The sequence below is a fragment of the Thamnophis sirtalis genome, unplaced genomic scaffold (genome assembly GCF_051295495.1).
Source record: "Thamnophis sirtalis isolate CommonGarterSnake01/CBP01778 unplaced genomic scaffold, rThaSir2_p1.2 scaffold_4, whole genome shotgun sequence".
NCBI classification, from domain to species: domain Eukaryota; kingdom Metazoa; phylum Chordata; class Lepidosauria; order Squamata; family Natricidae; genus Thamnophis; species Thamnophis sirtalis.
In genome coordinates this window covers 36522306-36545224 of record NW_028261384.1, presented here as the reverse complement: position 1 = coordinate 36545224, position 22919 = coordinate 36522306, and the positions used below count along the sequence as shown (strand labels likewise).

Here is a 22919-nt window from a genome sequence, read left to right as displayed (position 1 = left end):
CCAGGAGGACTCCCAAGTTGCGAACCCTGTCTGAGGGGTGTAAAATTTGGCCCCCCAGCCTGAGAGATGGAACACTAGCCAAATTATTGGGAGGGAAACACAACAGCCACTCAGTCTTGTCCAGGTTGAGTACCAGTTTGTTAGCTCTCATCCAGTCCCTAACGGCTTCGAGGCCCCGGTTCATCACGTCCACCGCTTCATTGAGTTGGCACGGGGCGGACAGATACAACTGGGTATTGTCCGCGTATTGATGGTATTTTATCCCGTGCCTCCGAATGATCTCGCCCAGCGGTTTCATGTAGATGTTAAATAGTAGGGGGGATAAGACCGAACCCTGCGGCACCCCATATATTAGGGGCCTAGGGGTCGATCTCTGCCCCCCAACCAACACCGACTGCGACGTGTCCGAGAGGTAGGAGGAGAACCACTGCAAAACAGTGCCTCCCACCCCCACCTCCCGCAGTCGTCGCAGAAGGATACCATGGTCGATGGTATCGAAAGCCGCCGAGAGGTCGAGGAGAACCAGGATGGATGCATGGCCTCCATCCCTGGCTCTCCAGAGATCATCGGTCAATGCGACCAAAGCGGTTTCTGTGCTGTAACCAGGTCTGAAGCCGGACTGGAAGGGGTCAAGGTAACTAGCTTCCTCCAAGGACCATTGAAGCTGGAAGGCCACCACCTTCTCAACAACCTTCCCAACAAAGGGGAGGTTGGAGACTGGACGGTAATTGTTGAGAACGGCTGGATCCAAAGATGGTTTCTTCAGGAGGGGTCTCACCACCGCCGCTTTAAGTGCGGAGGGGAAGTGCCCCTCCCGAAGGGAGGCGGTAACGACCGCCTGGATCCAGCCTCGTGTCACCTCACTGCTGTTGGCAACCAGCCAGGAGGGACACGGGTCCAGTACACAGGTGGAGGCACTCACAGCTCTTATGGCCTTGTCCACATCCCCAGGGGCAACATCCTGGATTAAACAGTTTTTGTCTGATTAGATTTTTATACAAATGATACGCATATACTAACTCTATGCCAGAACACTTAATGAGGCTTACAATTCATTGCAAATCTTTATAAAGATTTTTGCACGTTGTTATATATTAACCATGCAGAATTGTCACAGTTGATGGGCAGGACAACTTGGATGAAATTTATTGAATCATTTTTGACTCTATCACAGAATAAGAAAGACTAATATAGAATAATGGAGTTGGAAAAGAATTTATAGGTCTTCTAGTCCAACCCCCTGCTTAGATAGGAAACGCTATACCACTTCAGACAAATGATTACCTAATTTCTTCTTAAAAACTTCCAGTGTTGAACAACTAAGCCTGAAGGCAAGTTGTTCCACTGATACCTTAACCCTAACCCTAATTGTTGTAACTGTCAGGAAATTTCTCCTTAGTTCTAAGTTGCTTCTCTCCTTGATTAATTTTCACCCATTGCTTCTTGTTCTGAACTCAGGTGCTTTGGAGAATAGTTTGACTCCCTCTTCTTTGTGGCAACCCCTGAGATTTCAGAGCACTGCTATCATGTCACTCCTGATCCTTCTTTTCATAAGACTAGACATATCCAGTTCCAGCAGCCGTTCTTTATGTATTTTATCTTCAAATCCCCTAATCTTAAATATAATGTAATTAAATTAAATATAATGCTTAAATATATTTCGTCTTTCTTGTTCTTCTCTGACCCTTTCTAGAGTCTCAACATCTTTTTTACATCATGGCAACCAAATTTGGATGCAATATTCCAAGTGTGGCCTTACCAAGGCATTATAAAGCAGTATTAACACTTCATGTAATCTTGATTCTATCCCTCTGTTTATGCAGCCTAGAATTGTGTTGGCTTTTTTGGCAGCTGCAGCATACTGCTGGATCATATTTAAGTGATTGTCCACTAGGACTCCAAGATCCCTCTCACAGTCACCACTATTGAGCAAGGTACACATATGTGGTACCTGTGCATTTCGTTTTTCATCCCTAAATGTAGAACCTTACTTTTCCCCCCATTGAATTTCATTTTGTTAGATAGCACCCAATGTTCAAGTCTGTCAAGATCCTTCTGTATCTTAAACCTGTCTTCCAGAGTGATGGCTATTCTTGCTAGCTTAGTGTTGTTTGCAAATTTGATGAGTTCCCCATTTATTCCCTCATCCAAATCATTGATGAATATGTTGAAGAATACTGGGCCTAAAACAGAGTCCTGGCATAGCACACTGAATACCTCCCTCCATGTAGATGCAGTGGCATTGAGGATTACACATTGAGTGTGGTTGGTCAGCCAGTTTCGAATCCATCTGGTGGTGATGCTGACTAACCCCCTTTTTTATATTTTATCAAGTAGTAGATTATGGTCTACTTTGTCAATGCCTTACTGAAGTCCAAGTAAATTATATTCCTCTGGTCCAGGGGTCAGCTGCTGCTGGCGTTACTGCTGGTTCAGTGCATGTGTGATTTATCCGTGAGTGCTCACTTCTCTCACGCATGCGCAGTTGCCTATAAATAGGTCTTCACATATGCAGAAGATTAAAAATGCCCCCCCCCAAACCCTGCAGCAACCAGGAAACCAGTTTGAATTGTGAGAACCAGTAGCAACCCACCTCTGCTGTGGTCCACTAGTTTTGTTACTTTATCAAAAAATACAATAACATTAGTCTGGCATGATCTGTTTTTGACCAATCCATGTCGGCTTTTGGTTATTACTTTGTTTGCTTCTGGATGTTCACCGATTCATTGCTTGATTATCTTTTCCAGGATCTTCCCTGGTATTGAGGTCAGGCTGATAGGTGTGTAGTTTTCTGGGTCTTTTTTTATTTTTTTGAAGATGGGAACTACATCAGCTCTTTTCCAGTCCTCTAGCATTTTCCCAGTGCTCCAGGATCTTTGAAAGATATAGTTCAGTTGTTCTGAGACCTCATCTGCTAGTTCCTTCAGAACCTTGGAGTGTAATCCATCTGGTCCTGGTGATTTGAACTTGTCTAAGGTAGACAGGTGCTCACTTACCATTTTCTTCCCTATTTTAACTTGTGTTCCTAATCTGTTTTTTGTGGTGCTGTTTTCGATAGATTGGACTGTTTTTCCCTTTGTGTAAAGCCAGATGCAAAAAACGAGTTACTTAGTTTTGCTTTCTCCCTGTTGCTTGTTACCTTCTTGCCACTTTCTCCCAACAATGGATTGCTTCCTTGACTTTTTTCTTGTTTTTAACAAATTGGAAGAAGCTTTTTTGGTTATTTTTTTACTTTTGTTACAAGTCTTTGCTCATTGCGAGCCTTAGCTTTTCTCAACTCATCTTTGCAGGCTCGGGCTATTCATTGATATCTGCCTTAGTTATGTGCCTCTCTTTCCACTTTTTATACTTTGTTCAGTCAATCTCTCGGAGAGTTATTTATGCAGCCACACTGATTTCTTTTTAGAGCTGTTATTTTTCTTCTTCATTGGTATTATGCTATACTGGGCTTTTATAATCCCACTTTTCAAATTTTCCCAAGCTTCTTGAGTTATTTTCACCTTGAGGATTCTCATCTATGCAATCCTTCCCAAACTCTTTCTAAGTTTATTGAAATTAGCTCTCTTAAAGTCCAAGACTCTATTTGACTAATTATATATATTTATATGTTGCAAATATATATTTATATAATGTAAATATATATTTGCAACATATTTTTCCATCCAGTTTATTTTTTCAGCATGTAAGGTAATTTGGATATGGTAAAATAACATCAAGGCAGCATTCCCACTTTAATTGTATTTGAAAATTACTTTTCTTCTGCTAATATTAAGTATATACATATTGTATACATTAAATATCTTGAAAGCATTTAAGGTTTTTTAAATCATATTTATTCTAATAAAAATCTCAGTAATATTTAAATAAATACTTCTGCTTCAGAGTTAGGCAAACTGTTTCAGGTGGCATTGTGAAATTTGTTTTGATGATACAGGTACATTTAGGCTGAAATTACATGAGAATGCCAACTCATGTAGAATGACTTTTCTTGCTATAGGATCACATATTCATATCTACAAAATCTTGTTCCCCATCAAACAGCTAAATATAAACTATTTAGTGCTACATTTTCAAGCTCTATTTGAACATTAAAATAAAATTAAGGTTAGAATGATATACATGATTAGATTTATTTTTATTAGACTTCCATCGGGTTGCACTAAAATAATTGAAACAAATACCGCTTCCTGATATTTTTTTAATATGAAAATATTTTAGTGATATTTTACAATACATTTATCTTTCAATTTTAATGTAAAACAACTATTATTTACATAATATTCATATCAATTTTTTTTAATTAAAACAGATTCTTCATGAGATGATGGAAGAAATTGATTATGATCATGATGGCACAGTTTCCTTGGAAGAATGGATTCAGGGGGGAATGACTACGATACCACTTTTAGTGTTGCTTGGATTAGAGAATGTAAGAATCATTTTAGTGGTAATAAACTTTCAAACTTAAAAACATGTATGCATTCCAGAATTTCATAAAAGAAGATAATAACTTAGAAATATTTCTTCCCCTGTTACATTTCTCAACATCCTTGTTATACTGTATTAGGGCTACTATCTTAAAAAAAAAAACTATTTTTGTAAATCTGAAAACTGAATCTTAAAAAATTAATTGATTTTTAATGTTTTTTTCTTTTAAAGAAGGGACTGTTTTCAAAATAGCTTGACAGATCTTTATTAAAAAAATGTCTGTGCGCGCGTTCAATGAATCGGTTGTTAACCCAATGGGATCCCACTCTGGTCAGATTCATTTGAATTGGATTGGTTATTTCCATTTAGATCTGGCTGTCAGATTTAAATGGGTTATCCTTGTAGTGAACCACATTTGTTTGTTTATTTGAACCAGAATCCTTCTGATATGAAGCTTTATTTTAAAATGTTGCAATAGGTTGATTCACATCAATATATTGTTTTATTCTGAATTGATAATTCATAAAAATATTTCATTGTCTAATTTACACATTTACACACATATACTTGTAATTTATGTATTTTAAAAGGTAATCTATCTCTGTGTGTGTGTGTGTGTGTGTGTGTGTGTGTGTTTGTGCGTCCCCGATACAGTTCACCTTTTGAAATATATAAACTCTATAAATAAATAGAGGCATATATGTTATTAGTGGTTTAAATAAAATAAATGCAGTTACAACCTTTTATTCTCCTATCCCTTTCACTATTCTTTTTTGTGTGGACTTTTCCAGTTTCTCAGCAGGCAAAACTCATACTGAAATAAATGGAAAAATCTTTCTGCAGAGCAGCTGCAAAATTAAGTGATAATAATAGTAATAATTATTATAATTGCATTGATATGCCACCCTTACTACTGCAATTAGGACATAGAATTAAATTAAAATTCGATACAATTGTATTTAACTGATTAATTAACTAAATCATATTTGCATAATGCAACTACTGTCATAAAGTATTTTTCTACTATGCTATTAATTCGCAAACTTAATTATATTCATTTTTTCCACATATTTACCAAATAAATCCTTAAAATTTCCCTTATACAAATATAAACTCTTCAGCTTCTTGTGAGATTTTCAGCATTATGAATACAATTTATTTACATAGCCAAAAATATTTGGTGTTACTTGCTAGTAGAAAAAACATAGTTTGCATTCTACACAAATGCTCTGGTTGTTTAATTTAAAATTATTGAGATCAAATATGTTTCTTTTGAAAATATTAATTTATTTACTAAGCCTTTGACATCTACACTACAAAATCAGCCAACCATCTTATAGTCCTTTGCTGGCTAGATGAAATAATGTCAAGGGATTATGAAGGCTAATTAATTTGACAGTGGGCATTCTTGCTAGACAAAATAACAGGAGAATGGCATTTCTCAGATGTGATGCTTTTTACATGAAATATGCTTGTGGCAGCGGTGTACTGGAATACGCAACTGCTGCATATTTTTGTGAAAAAGAAGTTCATCAAAATTTGTGAACTATATTACTGTTGATTTCATGTGATTTCTAGAAATACTTAATCAGTTGTATTAGTGTGCAATATTCTTAGAAAATGGTTAGCCCTCCTAGTTCATGTAAAGACAGCAAAGTCCTGCCTTTGCTGTAAAAGCCAGCTGGGTGACTTTAAGCTAGTTACTTTCATTCATCCAACTCACCTCATAGGCTGTTGTTGTGGGGAAAACAGAAGGAAGAAGATGTATTGGATATGTTTGCCCTCTTGAGTTGTTTGTAAAAATAATAAAGACAAGATATAAATAAATAAACAAAATAATATCACTTAACTTTGCTTTGAGTTGGATAGGTCCAATCAAGGTACCCAGACCAGACCTTCTATGATTATCTAGAATGAATTTGGTCCTGTGTTTTAATAGCAATAGCAATAGCAGTAGACTTATATACCGCTTCATAGGCCTTTCAGGCCTCTCTAAGCGGTTTACAGAGAGTCAGCATATTGCCCCCAACAATCTGGGTCCTCATTTTACCCACCTCGGAAGGATGGAAGGCTGAGTCAACCCTGAGCCGGTGAGATTTGAACCGCTGACCTGCTGATCTAGCAGTAGCCTGCAGTGCTGCTTTTAACCACTGCGCCACCTTGGCTCTTCTCATGTGTTCCAATGAAGTATGTCAGTTAGCTTGGCCATCAATTTGTTAACATCCAGATGGTCACTCAGGAGATCACCTCCAGGTTGGTCAGTGCATTGATGTCTGCTTTTTTGAAGGAAGGGTTATCTTATTTATCTAAATAAGACATTGCTGGAATTAACAATTATGGAAAATGATTGCCTGGTTTCCATTTTAGGAAAGGTGAAGAGGACATTCAGACTTAGTTCCAGTGAGCTCTGGTGTGAACAGATTAAATTTATCTGTTTTGATTGGGTTTCAAGCCAGAGTTTAGTAGCAAGATTCCATTAGTCATATTTGTTGATAACTGGTAGAATTGTGATGAGTGCATTAATACTTGTGCTTCAAGATATCTCATTAGATTTCAATATTGTTGACCATGGTATGATTTTGGACCAGCTTCAAAGTGGAAGGTTCCATGCCAACTCATAAAGCATTTCCCTGAAACTTGACATTCCAATTTACAGTGACTTTTCAATTTCTGTGTCCAGCTTTGATCAGGGTTGACAGGCAGAGAGAAATAGCACTCATGGCTCCTCACTTTTGAGTGGTGCAGGGTTTTACACTTTTTGCCCAGCTGACGAACATCTGCATGAAATCATTGGATGACATAGTTTGCTGGCTTAAAAAACTCCTTTTTTACAATATTGCAATTCCTTAATTTGGGGTGACTATATGGAACTGAGCATTTATTGGCCCAATGCCCTTCCTGATACCACACAGATTACACAGGAGATGTCTTTTCTTTGTGCCCTAGGAAACATCTGCTACTACCTAAGATTGAACTCTCAATCTTCTGAGTGGGAGGCGAGCGTCTTCACCAGTAGGCTATCATGCTACTCTAGTTTAACATAAATATGCAGATGAAATCCAGTTATACATCTCAAATCCTGACAAGTCAAGTGAGTAGGTAGAAGCTATGGCCAAGATACCGTATTTTTCAGAGTATAGATGCACTGGAGTATAAGATGCACTAAGATTTTGAAGAGACAAATTTTTTTAAAAATGTTTTTGCAAAAAAATAGTCCTGTTTTTGTCAAAAAAGGGCATGCAGAGCCTGTAGGAAACTTGTAGAGTGCTCCTGGGGGCTGGTGGGGCCCAAAATGAGCAAAAAATTGGCCCATTTTTTGCAAAAACGGGCCCATTTTTTGTAAAAAAGGTGGGGGGGCATGCATAGTCTTTAGGAGGCTCACAGAATGCTCCTGGGGACTGGGGATTGAAAATTGGCCTTTGCACTCATTTTTGCCATTCCCAGACCCCAGGAGTACTCTACAAACCTCCTAACTGCTATGCACGACCATTTTGGTGAAGGGGCGGGGTTTCAGAAGCCAAAAATGCTGTATTCAGTGTATAAGACATGCCCAGATTTTCACCCTGTTTTTTGTGGAAAAAAGGTGCATCTTATACTCCAAAAAATACGCTAGGTATATCTTATCACAAGTAGTACCATTTTTGGAAAAGAAAGCCCTTCAGAAAGAGATTCATGACTTCATCATCTTATAGTTGGATTACTGTAATGCACTCTACTTTGCTGCCCTTGAAGTCTACCCTGAAGCTGCCACTGGTCCACAATGTGGCAGCAAGGGTGGTGATGAGTTCTTTTGTTTTGACTTTAGTGTTGTACTTCATGCTTTGTTTCATTAATTAACTAATATGTTCATTCAATTTCTATAGCACTTTTGGAACAATTTTTATTGTTCCTTTTGGTCTGTTGTATTTTCTTCTAATAAGCATGTTTTTTTGTTTTAACCACCCAAATTTGTTTGGGAGTTGATGTTGACACTGCAGTGGACTTGAAAGGGACTTCATTGTTTCTCTCTCTGTGTATATTCCAGAATTATTCTGAGCTACCTATTTCCTTATTAATTTGCTTTTTAAACATGTCCGTGTTAAAATCCTCCACAGGTTTTCAACAGCATCTATTTTAGTTTGGTAAAAAAGAATATAGCTTTCTAAATGTTCAGTAATTTTTGGAGTGAATATGTTTGGAATTTCAACTGTTTTCTCCACTACCCTTTCTCCACTAGATGTCAGGGTTGCATTGCAGCAGTATTTTGCTGTAACAATGTGCTATTTCAAATGCTGTAGAAATACATTAGGGATGTTACTTTATAATCAGCCAACTGAAGCTTTAAACAGATGACTCGTTAAAAAGGAAAAAAAAATACTTATGGAAATTTAGGGCCAAGTATAAAAAAGTTTGAAGCTGAATTGGTCCATAGAGAATGATCTAGCTAAGCAAGATTAATGCCACAATGATTGTCAATGTGCATTCCCTGTGGACCATTCAACACTGCTTTGTTAGACCATAAATTTGACTAGAATAATGGAGAGTTCTACTTCATTTGGCAATGTATATAAATATATAAGCACCAAAAGTTTTTACATATTCAGTATAAATACCTAATGCTTATATGTTATATAGTAAATATTGTGTCTTAAAGAGATGGGAGTACCAGACCATCTTATTTGTCTCTTGAGAAACCTATATGATATCAAGAAGCAACAGTGAGAATTGGACATGAAACCACTGATTGGTTCAAAATTGAGAAAGGAATTTGGCAAGGCTATATACCGTCGCCCTGCCTATTTAACTTATATGCAGAGCACATCATGAGAAAGTCTAGATGAATCACAAATTGGAATTAAGATTGCTGAGAGAAATAACAACAACCTCAGATAGGCAGATGATACCACTCTAATAGCAGAAAGTGAAGAGGAACTTGAAACTCAACATTAAAAAAACTAAGATCACGTCATCCGGCCATCTCAATTCCTGGCAAATAGATGGAGAAGAAATGGAGGTAGTGACAGATTTTATTTTCCTGGACTCCAAGATCACCTCAGATGGGGACTACAGCCAAGAAATTAAAAGATGCTTGCTCCTGGGGAGGAAAACTATGGCAAATCTAGACAGCGTACTAAAAAGGAAAGACATCACCCTGCCAACAAAAGTGCATATAGTCAATGCTATGATTTTCCCAGTTGCAATGTGTGACTGAAAATTAGACCATAAGGAAGTCTGAGTGCCAAAGAATTGAGCCTTTGAACTTTGGTGCTGGAGAAGACTCCTGAGAGAACCTTGGACTGCAAGGTGATCAAAATGGTCAGTCCTAGAGGAGATCAACCCTGACTGCTCTTTAGAAGACCAGAAGATGAAACTCAAATACTTTGGCCACCTAATGAGAAGGAAGGGCTCACTGGAGAAGAGGCTAATGCTGGGAACGATTGAGGGCAAAAGAAGATGACAGAGAATGAGGTAACTGGAGGGAGTCATGAAGCACTAGACGTGAGCTTAAACAAATTCTGGGGGATGGTAGAGGACAGGAAGGCCTGGAGGATGGGGTTGCGATGGATCGGATATGATATTGTGACTATCAACAACCACAAATATTGTGAACACTTAAAATGTTAGCAGTATGTGCTTTTTATGCAAATTTGAAAATGAATAATTCTGTGATGAAGATTATCCACAGATATTCTACAAGTGTGAAGAACCAAAGACCCATTTTCCTCTCTTTTTTCCAGTCTTAGAGTAGGTCCAGTAAAGACATTTATTACAACTTCCTTTATTCACAAAAATTTTCTCATCAGTATCCTTTCCAGTATCCTTCCCAAAAAATTATTTTTGGAAAATAGGAAACATTCATAAGAAAGTGAAAAATAAAAATGGATGAAAGCTAACCACTAAACTCTCTTTTTGAGTAATAAGAGTCAAAAATTGCTTAATCAGAACATATTGCTCATTGCTATTCTTTAGGTTTTCCACAGGAGGGAGCATTTGCAATTCTTTTAGAAAATTTTCAGAAACTATTAGATGAAGATATAATAAAAATAATATGGTTCTTCATTTTTATTTGAAAACCACAATAATATTAAATGTAAAGCATAATAGTAAAATGATGAGGAAAGCCTCACTTAGCAATTTTCATACAATATGATTTTTGTGTACCTACTTGAAACAATATTTTATGCACACACACGCAGACACACAACAAAGAGACACATACAAACACATATGTCCCATTGATATAAATATCCCCAAGTTTATGTGCATGGGATCACTGTCAGATGTTCCAAAACACCTATTAGAATCTGTAGAGGTACCCACATGAACCATCCCAACTGTTTATAACTTAAAAAAATAAATAAAAGCAAGTGTCGGCAGCAAGTAACAGGAACGGGTTGTTCCAAGCACTAAAAGTTTATTATATGCTACCTGCCCAAGAATTTGATCTGCAACTATCAAGCAAAATTGATAGATAAGAGGCAATGGAATTCATGGGAAGCTGAACTTGGATTTCTTATGGAAACACAATGACTCCAAACTGATAACATGTTTAATTCTGTCCTCAGTTTGAGACTCTCATATCTTTGAGAAAGTAAAGAATATCCTGCTATTATTTATCTTCTTTTCAAAGTTTAAAAAAAGAGGTTGACTTATACTTTGTAACAAAAATTCCCAAGTTGTGTATATGGATTCTACACTGCTTTGGTTGTTTTGGATTTTGTAAGTCACTTAGAGTCTTCTGGAGTGGGCAGCCATACCAAATCAAATAAAGTGTATTAAATTAAAATGAGAGTTCATTATATTTCTCTGAATGCACTTTGCAGTTTCCATTGAGTCAAGTGAAGAAGTTGTATAAAAATATTAACTATTCCTTTAAGTTGAAAAAGGAAAACATAACCATTAACTTCAGTATATAATCTTCCAGTGTCCAAATGTATCCAGAGATTGAGCAGTCAGATATCGGAATAACTTAAGGCATGATCAACACCTTACATTTTTAAGGCACGAAACATTTTTTCTACCAGAAATGTTCTCAAATCCATGTCAATTGACTATGCGTTCAAACTAAACTATTGTTTTAATGCAATCGTTTGGCTCAAGCATATTTCCAGTAAACTTAACAAGCAACAAGTAAAAATATTACCATCCATAAGGAACTACACAGAATATATTTTTATAATATGAGACAGTTATAAAAATCCATATTACAGCATTGGCATTTGGCAGAGTACAGTCTCTGGATTAAGAATATCCAATTTATGGCAATCCAAAGTGCTGTATACCTCTGAAAATGGTGTGTGGCATTCTCCTTCCTTGAATAAAAGTGGCTAAAGCTGTGCAATATTTTCATGAACAACTGAAGCTGTGCATTTTTAATATACAGCCTGCTTTTAATGGTTTTCAGCTGTTCTTGAAAAATTTCATAGTTTCAGAGGTTCATTGATTCAAGGAAGTAATATGTTGTCTGCCATTTTTCATTACTAATAACAATAGTAATGAATAGTAATAGTAATAAATACCAGTTTCAATTTACATACAACTTTGAGTTAAAGACAGATTTAGTAATGAAACTTGTTCTTAATCTGGAGTTTGCTTGTAAACATTTTTTAAAAATGTGATACATAATTAAAATGTGTATTATAGCAAAGCAATACTTTTTTGTGAATTAGAATAACAAAAATACAGTAAGTAGAATACAAACTCTACATAACAAAATACATTTTTTAAAAAAGTTTAAAAAGATTGAAGTTGTGGATAGTAAAGTGAACTAAAACTGAAGAAAAAAAGATTTTGATATAATATTAACAAGGATTTAGCTCAATGTTTTCATATATAATTAAACAGAAATGTATTCCTTCATATTCTTGTTTTTATAATGTAAATACATTTAAAAATGGAAAAGGAACTTTTGAATCCACTGTTTAACATCAATAACATATTTTTTCTACTTTGGAAAATTAAAGCCTAGATTTGATAAAGCTAGTGTTACCTATAAAATGTCAAGTTCCATATTTTGGTAGTACTCATTGATTTTCCAAAGTTAGTCATTATGTTGCTGATATTAACCTTCATTATATATTTTAGTTTCATTAATAGTGACATTGTTTCTTTTACTTACCAAAACTAAATATACGAAGCAAAAACACTTCCATTTTATTTTAGCTATGGAACATTCCATTTCTCTAAAGCATTTGACTTTAATAATGATCAGGGCAAATAATTTTAAAATTTTACTCAAGAGAATATGTAAAGAAAATCTATATGTATTCAATACCCACACTGAAATGGGATAACACATGCTAGGCTTAAATATTGTATTTTATTGTATTTATTATTTTGAATTCCAGAACGTATATAAAAGCACACATTTTTTTTAATGATCTGATTGAAAGAAGTCCGTATATGCAGTCCCTTGTTTAACACTTTGATAGGAAGTCTAATATGCTACATTCTAAATGAATATATTGTATTTTATGTCAATTAGATTGATCCATATGTTCTGTTCATATATAGTGGCCTTTCTTTTGAATAAATAGCAGCAATTAACTAGTTATAGTCATATAGTCCTCAATTAATTCATTCTATTTAACAGACAAATACTTTATTATGAAAGCCTTGTCTTCTTGACTTTTTATTTATTGTATTTAGTTTTACCTAAGTAAAGATGTGACAATTTTAATTAGAATGTTTTCATTAAACCTTCATCATTATTCATTCATAACCTGTGATAAAGATAAAAGCCAATACTAAAATAATAATTTTTCAAAAAGCCCTGTGCAGCAAGGGACCCTTGAATTTGTAGCTGTAGCAGAATAAACCTTAAGCATTAATCCCCAATGTTTTAGAATATGTTTATGTGCATGTTACTTGGGCAAATCATTTTATTAACAATTTATGCTAAAAAGTTTTACAGTTTTCAGCTCCACTGCCACACACTCACTGTCTTCCGTTTTGATACCATATCTCTACATGTCTCTTTGGAAAAATTATGTTGTAATCACTTGAAAATTAATAAATGAAGAAGCAGATTGTCTTTTATGTTCTTGAGTCAATTTCAATTTTTATTGGCACTTAAAGGTTTTTCTGTTTATGCCATTAAATGAAATCCATTTCTTTTTATGTGTTCTGCAGAATGTGAAGGATGATGGGCAGCATGTATGGAGACTAAAGCACTTCAACAAGCCTGCCTACTGTAATCTCTGTTTGAATATGCTCATAGGATTAGGCAAACAGGGTCTCTCTTGTTCCTGTGAGTATGCATCCTGGTTAATTCTGTTAATGCTTTGAATGTTACCTAGACAAAATGATTGATTAGGGCAGAGTTTTTTTGACCAAGAGCTTTTAGATTAGGCCATTGTGGGCAGCCTTAAATGACACAATCAAGACAAATATTGTACTTGGGTGCTGCCCAAATTTGTGTATGCAGTTGTTCACACCCTTTGTAAATATCTAGTATAGCAGATCAATAAAACAATTACTGTATATTGATTCATGTGGATGTAACAAATAGACACACACAGAAATACACACACATACACAAAAAACTAAGCAATATGGGAAAACATATTTTAATGAGCCTTGAGGTTATACTCAGCAAACTACTGTATATGGAAAGAGGCTTACAGTTCAGTTCGACTCTGCCAGAGTAGAATAATTCTGCTAGTCAAAAATTAGTTTCTGTATCACGCTATGTAGAGGACTAAAACCAATATCTCTTGCTTGATATATTTTAGCTTTTAGATGGTACTGCTCAGCTAGAAATCATGACTCTGCAAGCTTAGCCATTGCCTCATTTTGTGGAACTTAACAAATAATGTCTATATTTGTTAAAGTGCTCAGATCAGATTTTAAGTAAGTCGTCTGCCAGGGTTTGCTGTTTTTATGCTATATTGTATTTCTTTACTTTCAGTCTTTTTTATTGTCCGTCATTTAGCTTTGTTATTTATTTGTTATGTTTTAGCAATGTTTATTTCTTATTCGCTCCATCCCATCATGATTCATTCCCTCATCTTTAAATATAAAGGTGGGCAGAGGAAAAGTTTCTGACTTTAATTGAATTAACAGCAGCACTGACAAAATAGCTTTCCTTCCATTCTTAATTACTTGTGAAATGAAGGTAGCTTCCACAATTTCATTAGTGCAAATTGTTGTATGAAAGGTCTGTGAGCTCAGTTCAATTCTGGTACTCAAATTCCAGGACCAAGTGCTGTACATCTTATTAAATTGCTCTTGAATCAGATTTGGCTTACAGGCACATTACCGTTTACTAGAAAATAAAAACAACACAGATCTTTTGGTCTTCTTTTAATGATTCCTTTTTATATTTACAATTTTATTTTCAACATGAATAAAATTAAAGAAAAAGAAAATAGAAAAAAAATGAAAGATTAGACAAAAAGCAAGGTAAATACAGCAATAAAAAGAAAAAGTAAAGCAAGGAGTAAAGGGGAATCTTCCAACTTTCTTTTGTACAGATATAGATAAAAGTACATCCAACTAAAATGAATGGTAGACTATGTTACTTTATAATTCCATATAATTCCAATAATCAAATGCCAAAATCAAAGTTTCATTTCTCTCAGTTTCTTGCAAAAAGTCAAAGAGAGTTTTCCAAGTAAAATTAAAATTGGTTGATCTTGGAAGTTGTTAATTTTGCCATCTCTGTCAATTCCATCAGTTTAACGGAATTCCATTTGTTCAATGTAGGCATTTATAAATTCTTCCATCTTTGCACAGCAAGTCTAACTGTTGTTATCATATATAAAAAGACATTTCCGCAACATATCTCAATCTTTTTGTTCATTAACCCCAGAAAGAAATGGTCTGATTTCAGTTGTAGATTTACCTTTAAAATCTTCAGAATCAGAATACATATTTGGTCCCAATATTCTCTAGATTTCTTACATATCCCAGAAAGATTTACAAATGTACCTTCAGATTGATAACATTTTCAAGAAATATCTTATATCAAAAATTAACCTAGATTATCATACTGTCTTTTACTTGTTCATCCTGCTTCCATTTTAGTAAGGTTTTTTTTAGTTTTTAGCAATAATCATCATTTGTACCTAATTCCACATCAAATTCCATTGTACCAATTTCTAAATCTTTCTATTAGCTGGGCATACCAGAAAGCCATGTATATGTGTGTGTGTGTGTGTGTGTGTGTGTATGTATTTGTGTGTGTGTGTGTGTATGTATTTATGTATTGTGTGTGTGTGTGTGTGTGTGTGTGTGTGTGTGTGTGTGTATGTATGTATGTATGTATGTATGTATGTATGTATGTATGTATGTGTATATATAGCATTTGTGCTGATAAATAAATAAAGGGAGACTAGTATAGAACTATTTCAAGCTATTTAACTCTCATCAGCTAGCCATACCCTTACTGGGAATCAAACCTCAGGCAGTTATATTAGCCACTAGGCCACAGGATCTCTTCCTTTATCAGCTAGGCCATATATATGGTATATAATAATATATATGTGTATATGTGTATGTGTATGTGTATGTACACATACATACTGTATATACATCCTTCTAATTCAGGATGTCCTCTTAAATTCTCCTTGAAAGACAGGTTTTAATGCTTATTAATAGTAGACAAGTGAGGTAGCTTTGATTTATTTCAATGAGGTGTGTTTTTGCCATTAAGATAATGTAGTACATCAAATCAATACAAAAATTCAGCATAATCTGTCCGTGAGGCATTTCTCATGGTCCCACATAGCTCATAGCTTTCTGTGGCACTTACCTTTTTTCTTGTCCCGCATTTAGCTTTCTTATTATTTTTTAATCTTAGTGATAATTTTGTTTCTTCTCCTTTCTGTGGCATTCCCCTGATAAAGCATGAAAAAGGCAAAAGTTTGGTTTTGGTACAGATATAAATAAAAATGCATCTATTCTTGAAGCAAGGGAACTAATTTAAAATTCAGCTTCATAGGAAACTTTGCTTGAATCCCTGTCAACATTGTGAACGCAGTCACTTTAAAAACTGCTCTCCTTCAGAGTTATCCATTTTAGAGTGTAGCTAGAGGAAGGAAAGAGCGGGAACAAAATGTTATATTATCTCTCTGTTTTCAATATTCTTGTTTGATGTTGTGTTAAATTTTTGAAAATTAAAATACGCTAGTAAGTGTCTTCCATCCATACATGGGCATCAGGTATGGGATAGATTTATCTGATTCCTTATTGTCAGTTAAAATAGTCAATTTATTATTTCTGAGATATTGGTAGAAATGTTATTATGCTGTGGTAAACAAAACATCACAGAGACTTTAGGGATGGACACCTCTGCCATCAACTAAGTTGCTTCCTTTGGTCTATTGATTAATAACTTTCCATAGTACTAGATTTGATTGTATATCATTTCCTTAGGTTTTCTTTTTCTTTTTACAACCCTATAGTTCCTTAATTTGAATCGAGTCAGGATAACTGAATGGAGCTCAGCATTTAAAGACTGGATACTCTTCCTGACACTTTAGTTTCCTTAGTTTGAGCTGAAGAAAAGGAAAAGAAGAGGCAGCAGAATTTGTAAATGGGAAGAGAGATTTTATTATCTCATACAATTTTACTTTTTTATTTTAATTTAGGTTGGTTCTTCAATAAATAAGGCAACGATTCCTCTGAGATAAACTCAACTGCTGCAATTACATTACTCTTTATACAATATAGTGTTAAATCTATGTCACAGAGATAACTTCCATCAATGTTGATGTTTTGTGAAATCAAATCTGAATCTTATTAGAATGGAAAAGGGAGATATTGCATTTCTTAGAAAATAGTAAAGTTTGCAATTGTTGGAATTAAATTGCTGAAATGAGGAGAGTGACAACACATCAAAAATAAATAAATAAAATAAATAAATAAGCAAGCTACTATCTAGAAATAAGACTAATTAGCCATTTAGAGAAAGCCTTTCATATTCAGTTGTACCAGCTGCTTTCATGCCTATAGTTTAGAAAATATAGATTTCTTCATCTTGGCAAATGATAGGAAAACATTTGGCATTTGCCAATTACATTTCTTCTATTTATTTGATTTGATTTTGGAATTATTGTGAACAGCTTAGTGAGGGCTGATTTAATCAAAAGTTGCTATTGAAGAGAACTCTTAGATTCTTTTCCAATTCCGCTAATGTTATTTTCTTTACTGGACCATCTTTTCTGTTTTACAATTAACTGGATATAACTTTTTGTAAATAAATTGTAGAAGAATGAGCAATGAACAGGCCATATTTATTTAGCAAAACTTTTCATGATAATTATGTTTTCCTTTAGTTTGCAAGTACACTGTCCATGAGCGATGTGTCTCAAGAGCACCAGCATCTTGTATCAAAACATACATGAAATCAAAAAAGAATACTGAAGTAAGTCGATATTCATGTCTGTGGAATTTTTGTGCATATGTGTGTTTTTGTATATACAAGGCATTTGTGACTGTAGTGTACTTATATATTTATGACAATGTATATATCTGTGATGGCGAACCTATGGCACATGTGCCAGAGGTGGCACACAGAACCCTCTCTGTGGGCATACGAGCTGCCGCCAGTTGCTGTTCTGGTTTCCAGTGCATGTATACACACTGGCCAGCTGGTCTTTGGGTTTCTGGCACTCCGGTGTGTGCATGCACACACATTCCGGTTTGGTGCAAAAAAGGTTCACCATAACTGGTATATATGTATATGAATATATCAGTCAAGTGTGCTAAATATAACTTTGATAGTTTTGTAAGTAGCTGCATAATATTCTCTATGAGCTTTTTCAGTAATCTAAAACATAATGTCATTGAAGATTCCATGATGATTCCATTACTCAACATTCCTGAAGATTTGAAATTAATCCTCATACCTCCATAGCTCTGGCATTCATATATAATAGCATTCATTTTTTTTAAATAATGAAGTTTCATCCTATCTCTAGTTGAGGTACCATAAAAAAGTCCTTTATTCTCCTTAGGTTAAAACAATATTTTTACATCTTCTGACATAAAATTGTTAAAGATTTTGTATAGCATGCTTCATCATCAATGATGTACTGATTGCATTCAGGGGTATGCATGGTTTCTGTTGGTCATTTTCAACTTCATGACTCCACTCTTCCAGTTTCTGGATGTAGATCACTATACCTATTTAGTTTTGGCTGCAGGAGATGCTGGGTACCAGGCAGGGGTGGGTTTCAAAACTTTTTACTACCTATTTTGTGGGTGTGGCTTGTGGGTCATGTGACTGGGTAGGTGTGGCCAACTTGATGTCACTCCCTCTATTACTAGTCTTGTTCTAGTAAACTCCTCCTCCTTTCTGGCAATTTTTCTCTCTGTTAGAGACACCAAAATAATCCAGACAATGTAAGGTTTCCTGCTGCAGCAGGGGATTGGACTAGATGAGCTCTGAGTAGCCTTTTAGCTCTAAATTGCTATCCTTCCTTCCTTCCTTCCTTCCTTCCTTCCTTCCTTCCTTCCTTCCTTCCTTCCTTCCTTCCTTCCTTCCTTCCATTTTTCCTTCCCTCTGTGGGAAGCACCTCCCCCAAATAACTGCTGAATGTCACTTTGTAAACCTCCTTCCGAGCAGCTTTTCAATTGAAAGCAGGACTCCAAAGTTTGCAGCTTTAAGACTTGTGGACTTCAACTCCCTGAATTCCACAGCCAGACATGCTCAGTTCCAATTTAAAGCGACAGCATTTATTTTTCTCATTTGCTGAATCTCCTGGCTGAAAAATTAGTTTCCTTCTTTCTTTTTGTTTCTCTTTCTTTCTCCCTTCACTTCCCTCCTCCCTCCCTCTCTGTTACTTTTTAAAGCTTTTTTTCTCTTGCCTGAACCGGCAGGGGAAAAAAACTTTTTTTTTTTTTAAAAAAAAGCTTCTGATGGGAGAACAGGTTCGGGGGCATGGCCCAGCCACCATTACTACTGATCCTATCCGGTACACCAGATTTTCACTACCTCTTCTGGAGTATCATACTGTATCAGGAGGAACCCATCTCTGCAGAGCATCTGTCTGTCTAATGCCTGACCAATGATCTTTGAAATGCTAGCTAGATCTTGTAATTTTAATCCTTATATACAGCAATTTAGCACTCTTTTAAAAGAGCGCAAGTCCCATGTTTTCAAAATAAGACCAGAACTCTGAAAGTTAATCTTCTGCTGCAATGAAGATCAATTGACTAAGAAAGGTATCCAGATTTGTCATCTCAGTATTGCTGATTCTGACTGCGTTACATTTTTCTGCTTACAAGGACTTTTGTGTGGCTTCTACTTTTTTTTTATTATACTGGTGGAGGACAAAGTGCCACAACCTTTTGTCTACTCTAGATATTACTTCTTGGTGCTGCCATTTCTCCTGTTCCCTTATAGAACTGGTTGTAGTGGAGCTCACTCTCTTCCATACCCGTGACCTCTCAGCCTGCTATTTTTGGACATGAATTTCATCATTATTCTAAACCTGTATTCTGAACTAGCCCAGATGCAAGCATATATGTACTTGATACCAAATAGTGTGACAACTTTACTAAACCAGTTATTCTGTACACTGCTAAACCAAATCTGTACACTGCTTCCTGTTAAAGAAAACATTGGTGATTGTTTTACTCACCAGCAAGTGATATTTGATGGAAGAGGAAATAAGTCCACGTTAAATGTTCTAAGTTGTTGCATGTTAAGTCAACCTGACTTTTCTGCCACAATTTAAGAGATCAGCAATGATTATCCAACATATGTTTATGCCAGTTAATGAAATGGACAGTTAATGCAGCTATTTAGATGTGCCCTTGGACATTCTTGTTCGGGATATTTTCCTAAGTGTAATCCTAGTAGCTAGTTTGAAATTTATTTATATCCCATGGGTATAGAAACAGAAGTCCAAGTTTTGTACTTTTCTTTGAGCAAGTTGTTAAATATCTGAAAATATGAACCTCTAGAGGCATTAGAATTGGAATTCCCAGAATTACCAGTTTGCATGTTTTTTGAAGAATTATCAACATTATTGAAGAATACAGATTGAAGAAGACAGGCTGCAATAGTTCCTACCTTGTAATAGAAAAGAAAGAATGCTTTTCTGTTGCTATTGGGGAAGCAATATTGTCTCCAATATCAATTTAAAGTTTTTACATAACTCTTTTATACTCTAAATATTACAGGATATCTAAAATATAGCATCCACTAATTTTTTTAAAAGAAACATTTAAGGTAATTTTCTGGAACTGTTATTTGTGAAACCCCTTTTGGGGAATAAGCATGAGTAGATAGTCAAGATTAATAATTTTATTTGGATAATATTTTTCTCCAAAACAGTGGAAGACAAGTGAGAGCTTCATTATTTAGTAAGATGTATTGTTTTACTATTTAATAAGGTTTATTGCAACACTTTTAACACCTAGGTATTAATTTGCTGTTTATTTCAGTGAATTAACTATTGAACTTCATAATATATATATTTTTAATCTGGCATAGTTTATTTGGTACAAAGTGGTGTAAAAATAATTCCCTTTGTCCGTTTCTAGGTTATGCATCACTTTTGGGTGGAAGGAAATTGTCCAAAAAAATGTGATAAATGTCATAAAACTATTAAATGTTACCAAGGACTGACCGGGTTACATTGTGTGTGGTGCCAAATCACAGTAAGTATTACCAATAGTATGAATAATAGCGATAGTAAAAGTTGAGATATTATAGCACTGTATTTAGTTACTGCTACTAAAAACAATTTAAGTAATATTTTAATAGTGGCAACAAATAGGACTGTTAAATAAACAAATAAACATGCATAAATGTTAGCGCCAAAGTATTTAAAAATAATTGAACATGTACAATCATAGCATGTCACAAATTCCTTATGACGATGAAAAAAATGGAGCAATCTTTCTTTATTGCTAAGGTGATTCTTAATTCATTTGGATTTTTAAACAATTGACTTTAGGATGAACAGGTTTCTCATTTACACACAGAAAAAGTGCTCTAAGAATGCTTTAATCATTCATATCGTTGTTGTTCGTTGTGAAGTCATGTCTGACCCATCGTGATCTCATGGACAACATTCCTCCGGGCCTTCCTGTCCTCTATCATCCTCGAGTCCATTTAAGCTCATGCCTAGTGCTTAGGTGATTCCATCCAGCCACCTCATTCTCTGTCGTCCCTTCTTCTTTTGCCCTCAATCTTTCCCAGGATTAAGCTCTCTCCAGTGTGTCCTTCCTACTAGTTTTACCCAACTTAATCATTCATAGTTATAATAAATACATACATAGAAGACAAAAATAAAGTACTAATAAAATTCAAAAACCAAACAGTAATATCATAACCAAATGTCAGACAAAAGGCAAAGCATTCCTGTACCCTAAAATAGTGTTTTCAAACAAATCTAATACTAGAGATTCCCACATCAGAATAAATGCTATGTTACACATGCACAGGCTAAAAACTGACATTTCCTGTCTGCCTCATGGATTCTAAGGTAATTTCTTGAAAATATTCAAGATAATTTCTACTGGACATATATGCAAAGTTTTATTTTTCTTAATATAAAATGGAAATAGAAATAAAGACTGAAAAAGAGGAGAAAGAGGGAAAGGAAAGCATAAAGAAGATAAATAAAAAAAATTAAAAAGCAGTGACTTTCAATCTTTTAGTGCAATAAGATACATAATAAAGTTACAGTATCAACTTTTTAGTTACATCAAATAGTAACTACAAGTCATTTCTATAACAGTAACATTTCATTTTTTCCTCAGAAGCAAGTAACTACAAAAGAATTTATATTTTCCCTAACTAGTGCAGTTAACTTTGCCATTTCTGCCATCTACTAAAATATTTCAAAATACATAATTGGATTTCCATTCCTAATTTTTAAAAAGTAATAATCATTCTGAAGCCCAAGCAACACTTGTATTTTTTTTTAAATAAATAAATAGTGTATGAGAAATCATTAAATAAAAATCATTAAAATATATGTTGTTTATAAATTAGAAAGAAAACATTCAAACGATTTTCTGAAAAAGAAAATAATATATCCTGAATACTTATGATAGAAGCAATAATTGCAGTTACATATTCTTTGTGAATATCCCACGAGTTTCTGTAATGTTATTCTATGATATTGTTATGCATTCTGTAATCTAATATTGAACAACTCCATTTACATCTTGTTTTCTCAAAGATCAGTTCTGCCTAATAAGAAGACTAAGCCGTTGATAGCATACTACTAAGTAGGAGAACTGTTAATAATCACCTCATATGTAACAATGCTTCGATTGGATGGTACATGGATTAATGTACATTAATTATGGTAAATGTGGTTTCACTACTAAAAAATGAGAATTAATGTAACAATGTTTTAGATTATAGGGCCACCACAATAAAACTTCAGTATTTGAGGGGGGGAAATTGCTATACCTCTTTTCGGTTGCTAGGAAACTGCCAGAAAAAGGTACTTTTGCAATAATGATTAATGTATACAGGGGTATTATTAGTTGCCAATCATTTTCAAATTCAAAAATATAGCAGTCAAATTATCTTTTGCTAG

The 22919-nt window shown here is 34.8% G+C and overlaps 1 protein-coding gene across 3 annotated transcripts in view; it reads left to right on the top strand.

Moving 5' to 3' along the window:
- DGKB (diacylglycerol kinase beta) overlaps positions 1–22919 on the top strand; it is a 354420-nt gene that overhangs the window by 93017 nt on the left and 238484 nt on the right. For all 3 annotated transcript variants that reach the window (XM_087712751.1, XM_087712753.1, XM_087712752.1), the window contains 4 exons: positions 4310–4429; positions 13540–13657; positions 17688–17776; positions 20905–21021. In XM_087712751.1, coding sequence (XP_087568877.1) covers positions 4310–4429; positions 13540–13657; positions 17688–17776; positions 20905–21021 — 444 coding nt within the window. The remainder of the gene's footprint in view (positions 1–4309; positions 4430–13539; positions 13658–17687; positions 17777–20904; positions 21022–22919) is intronic.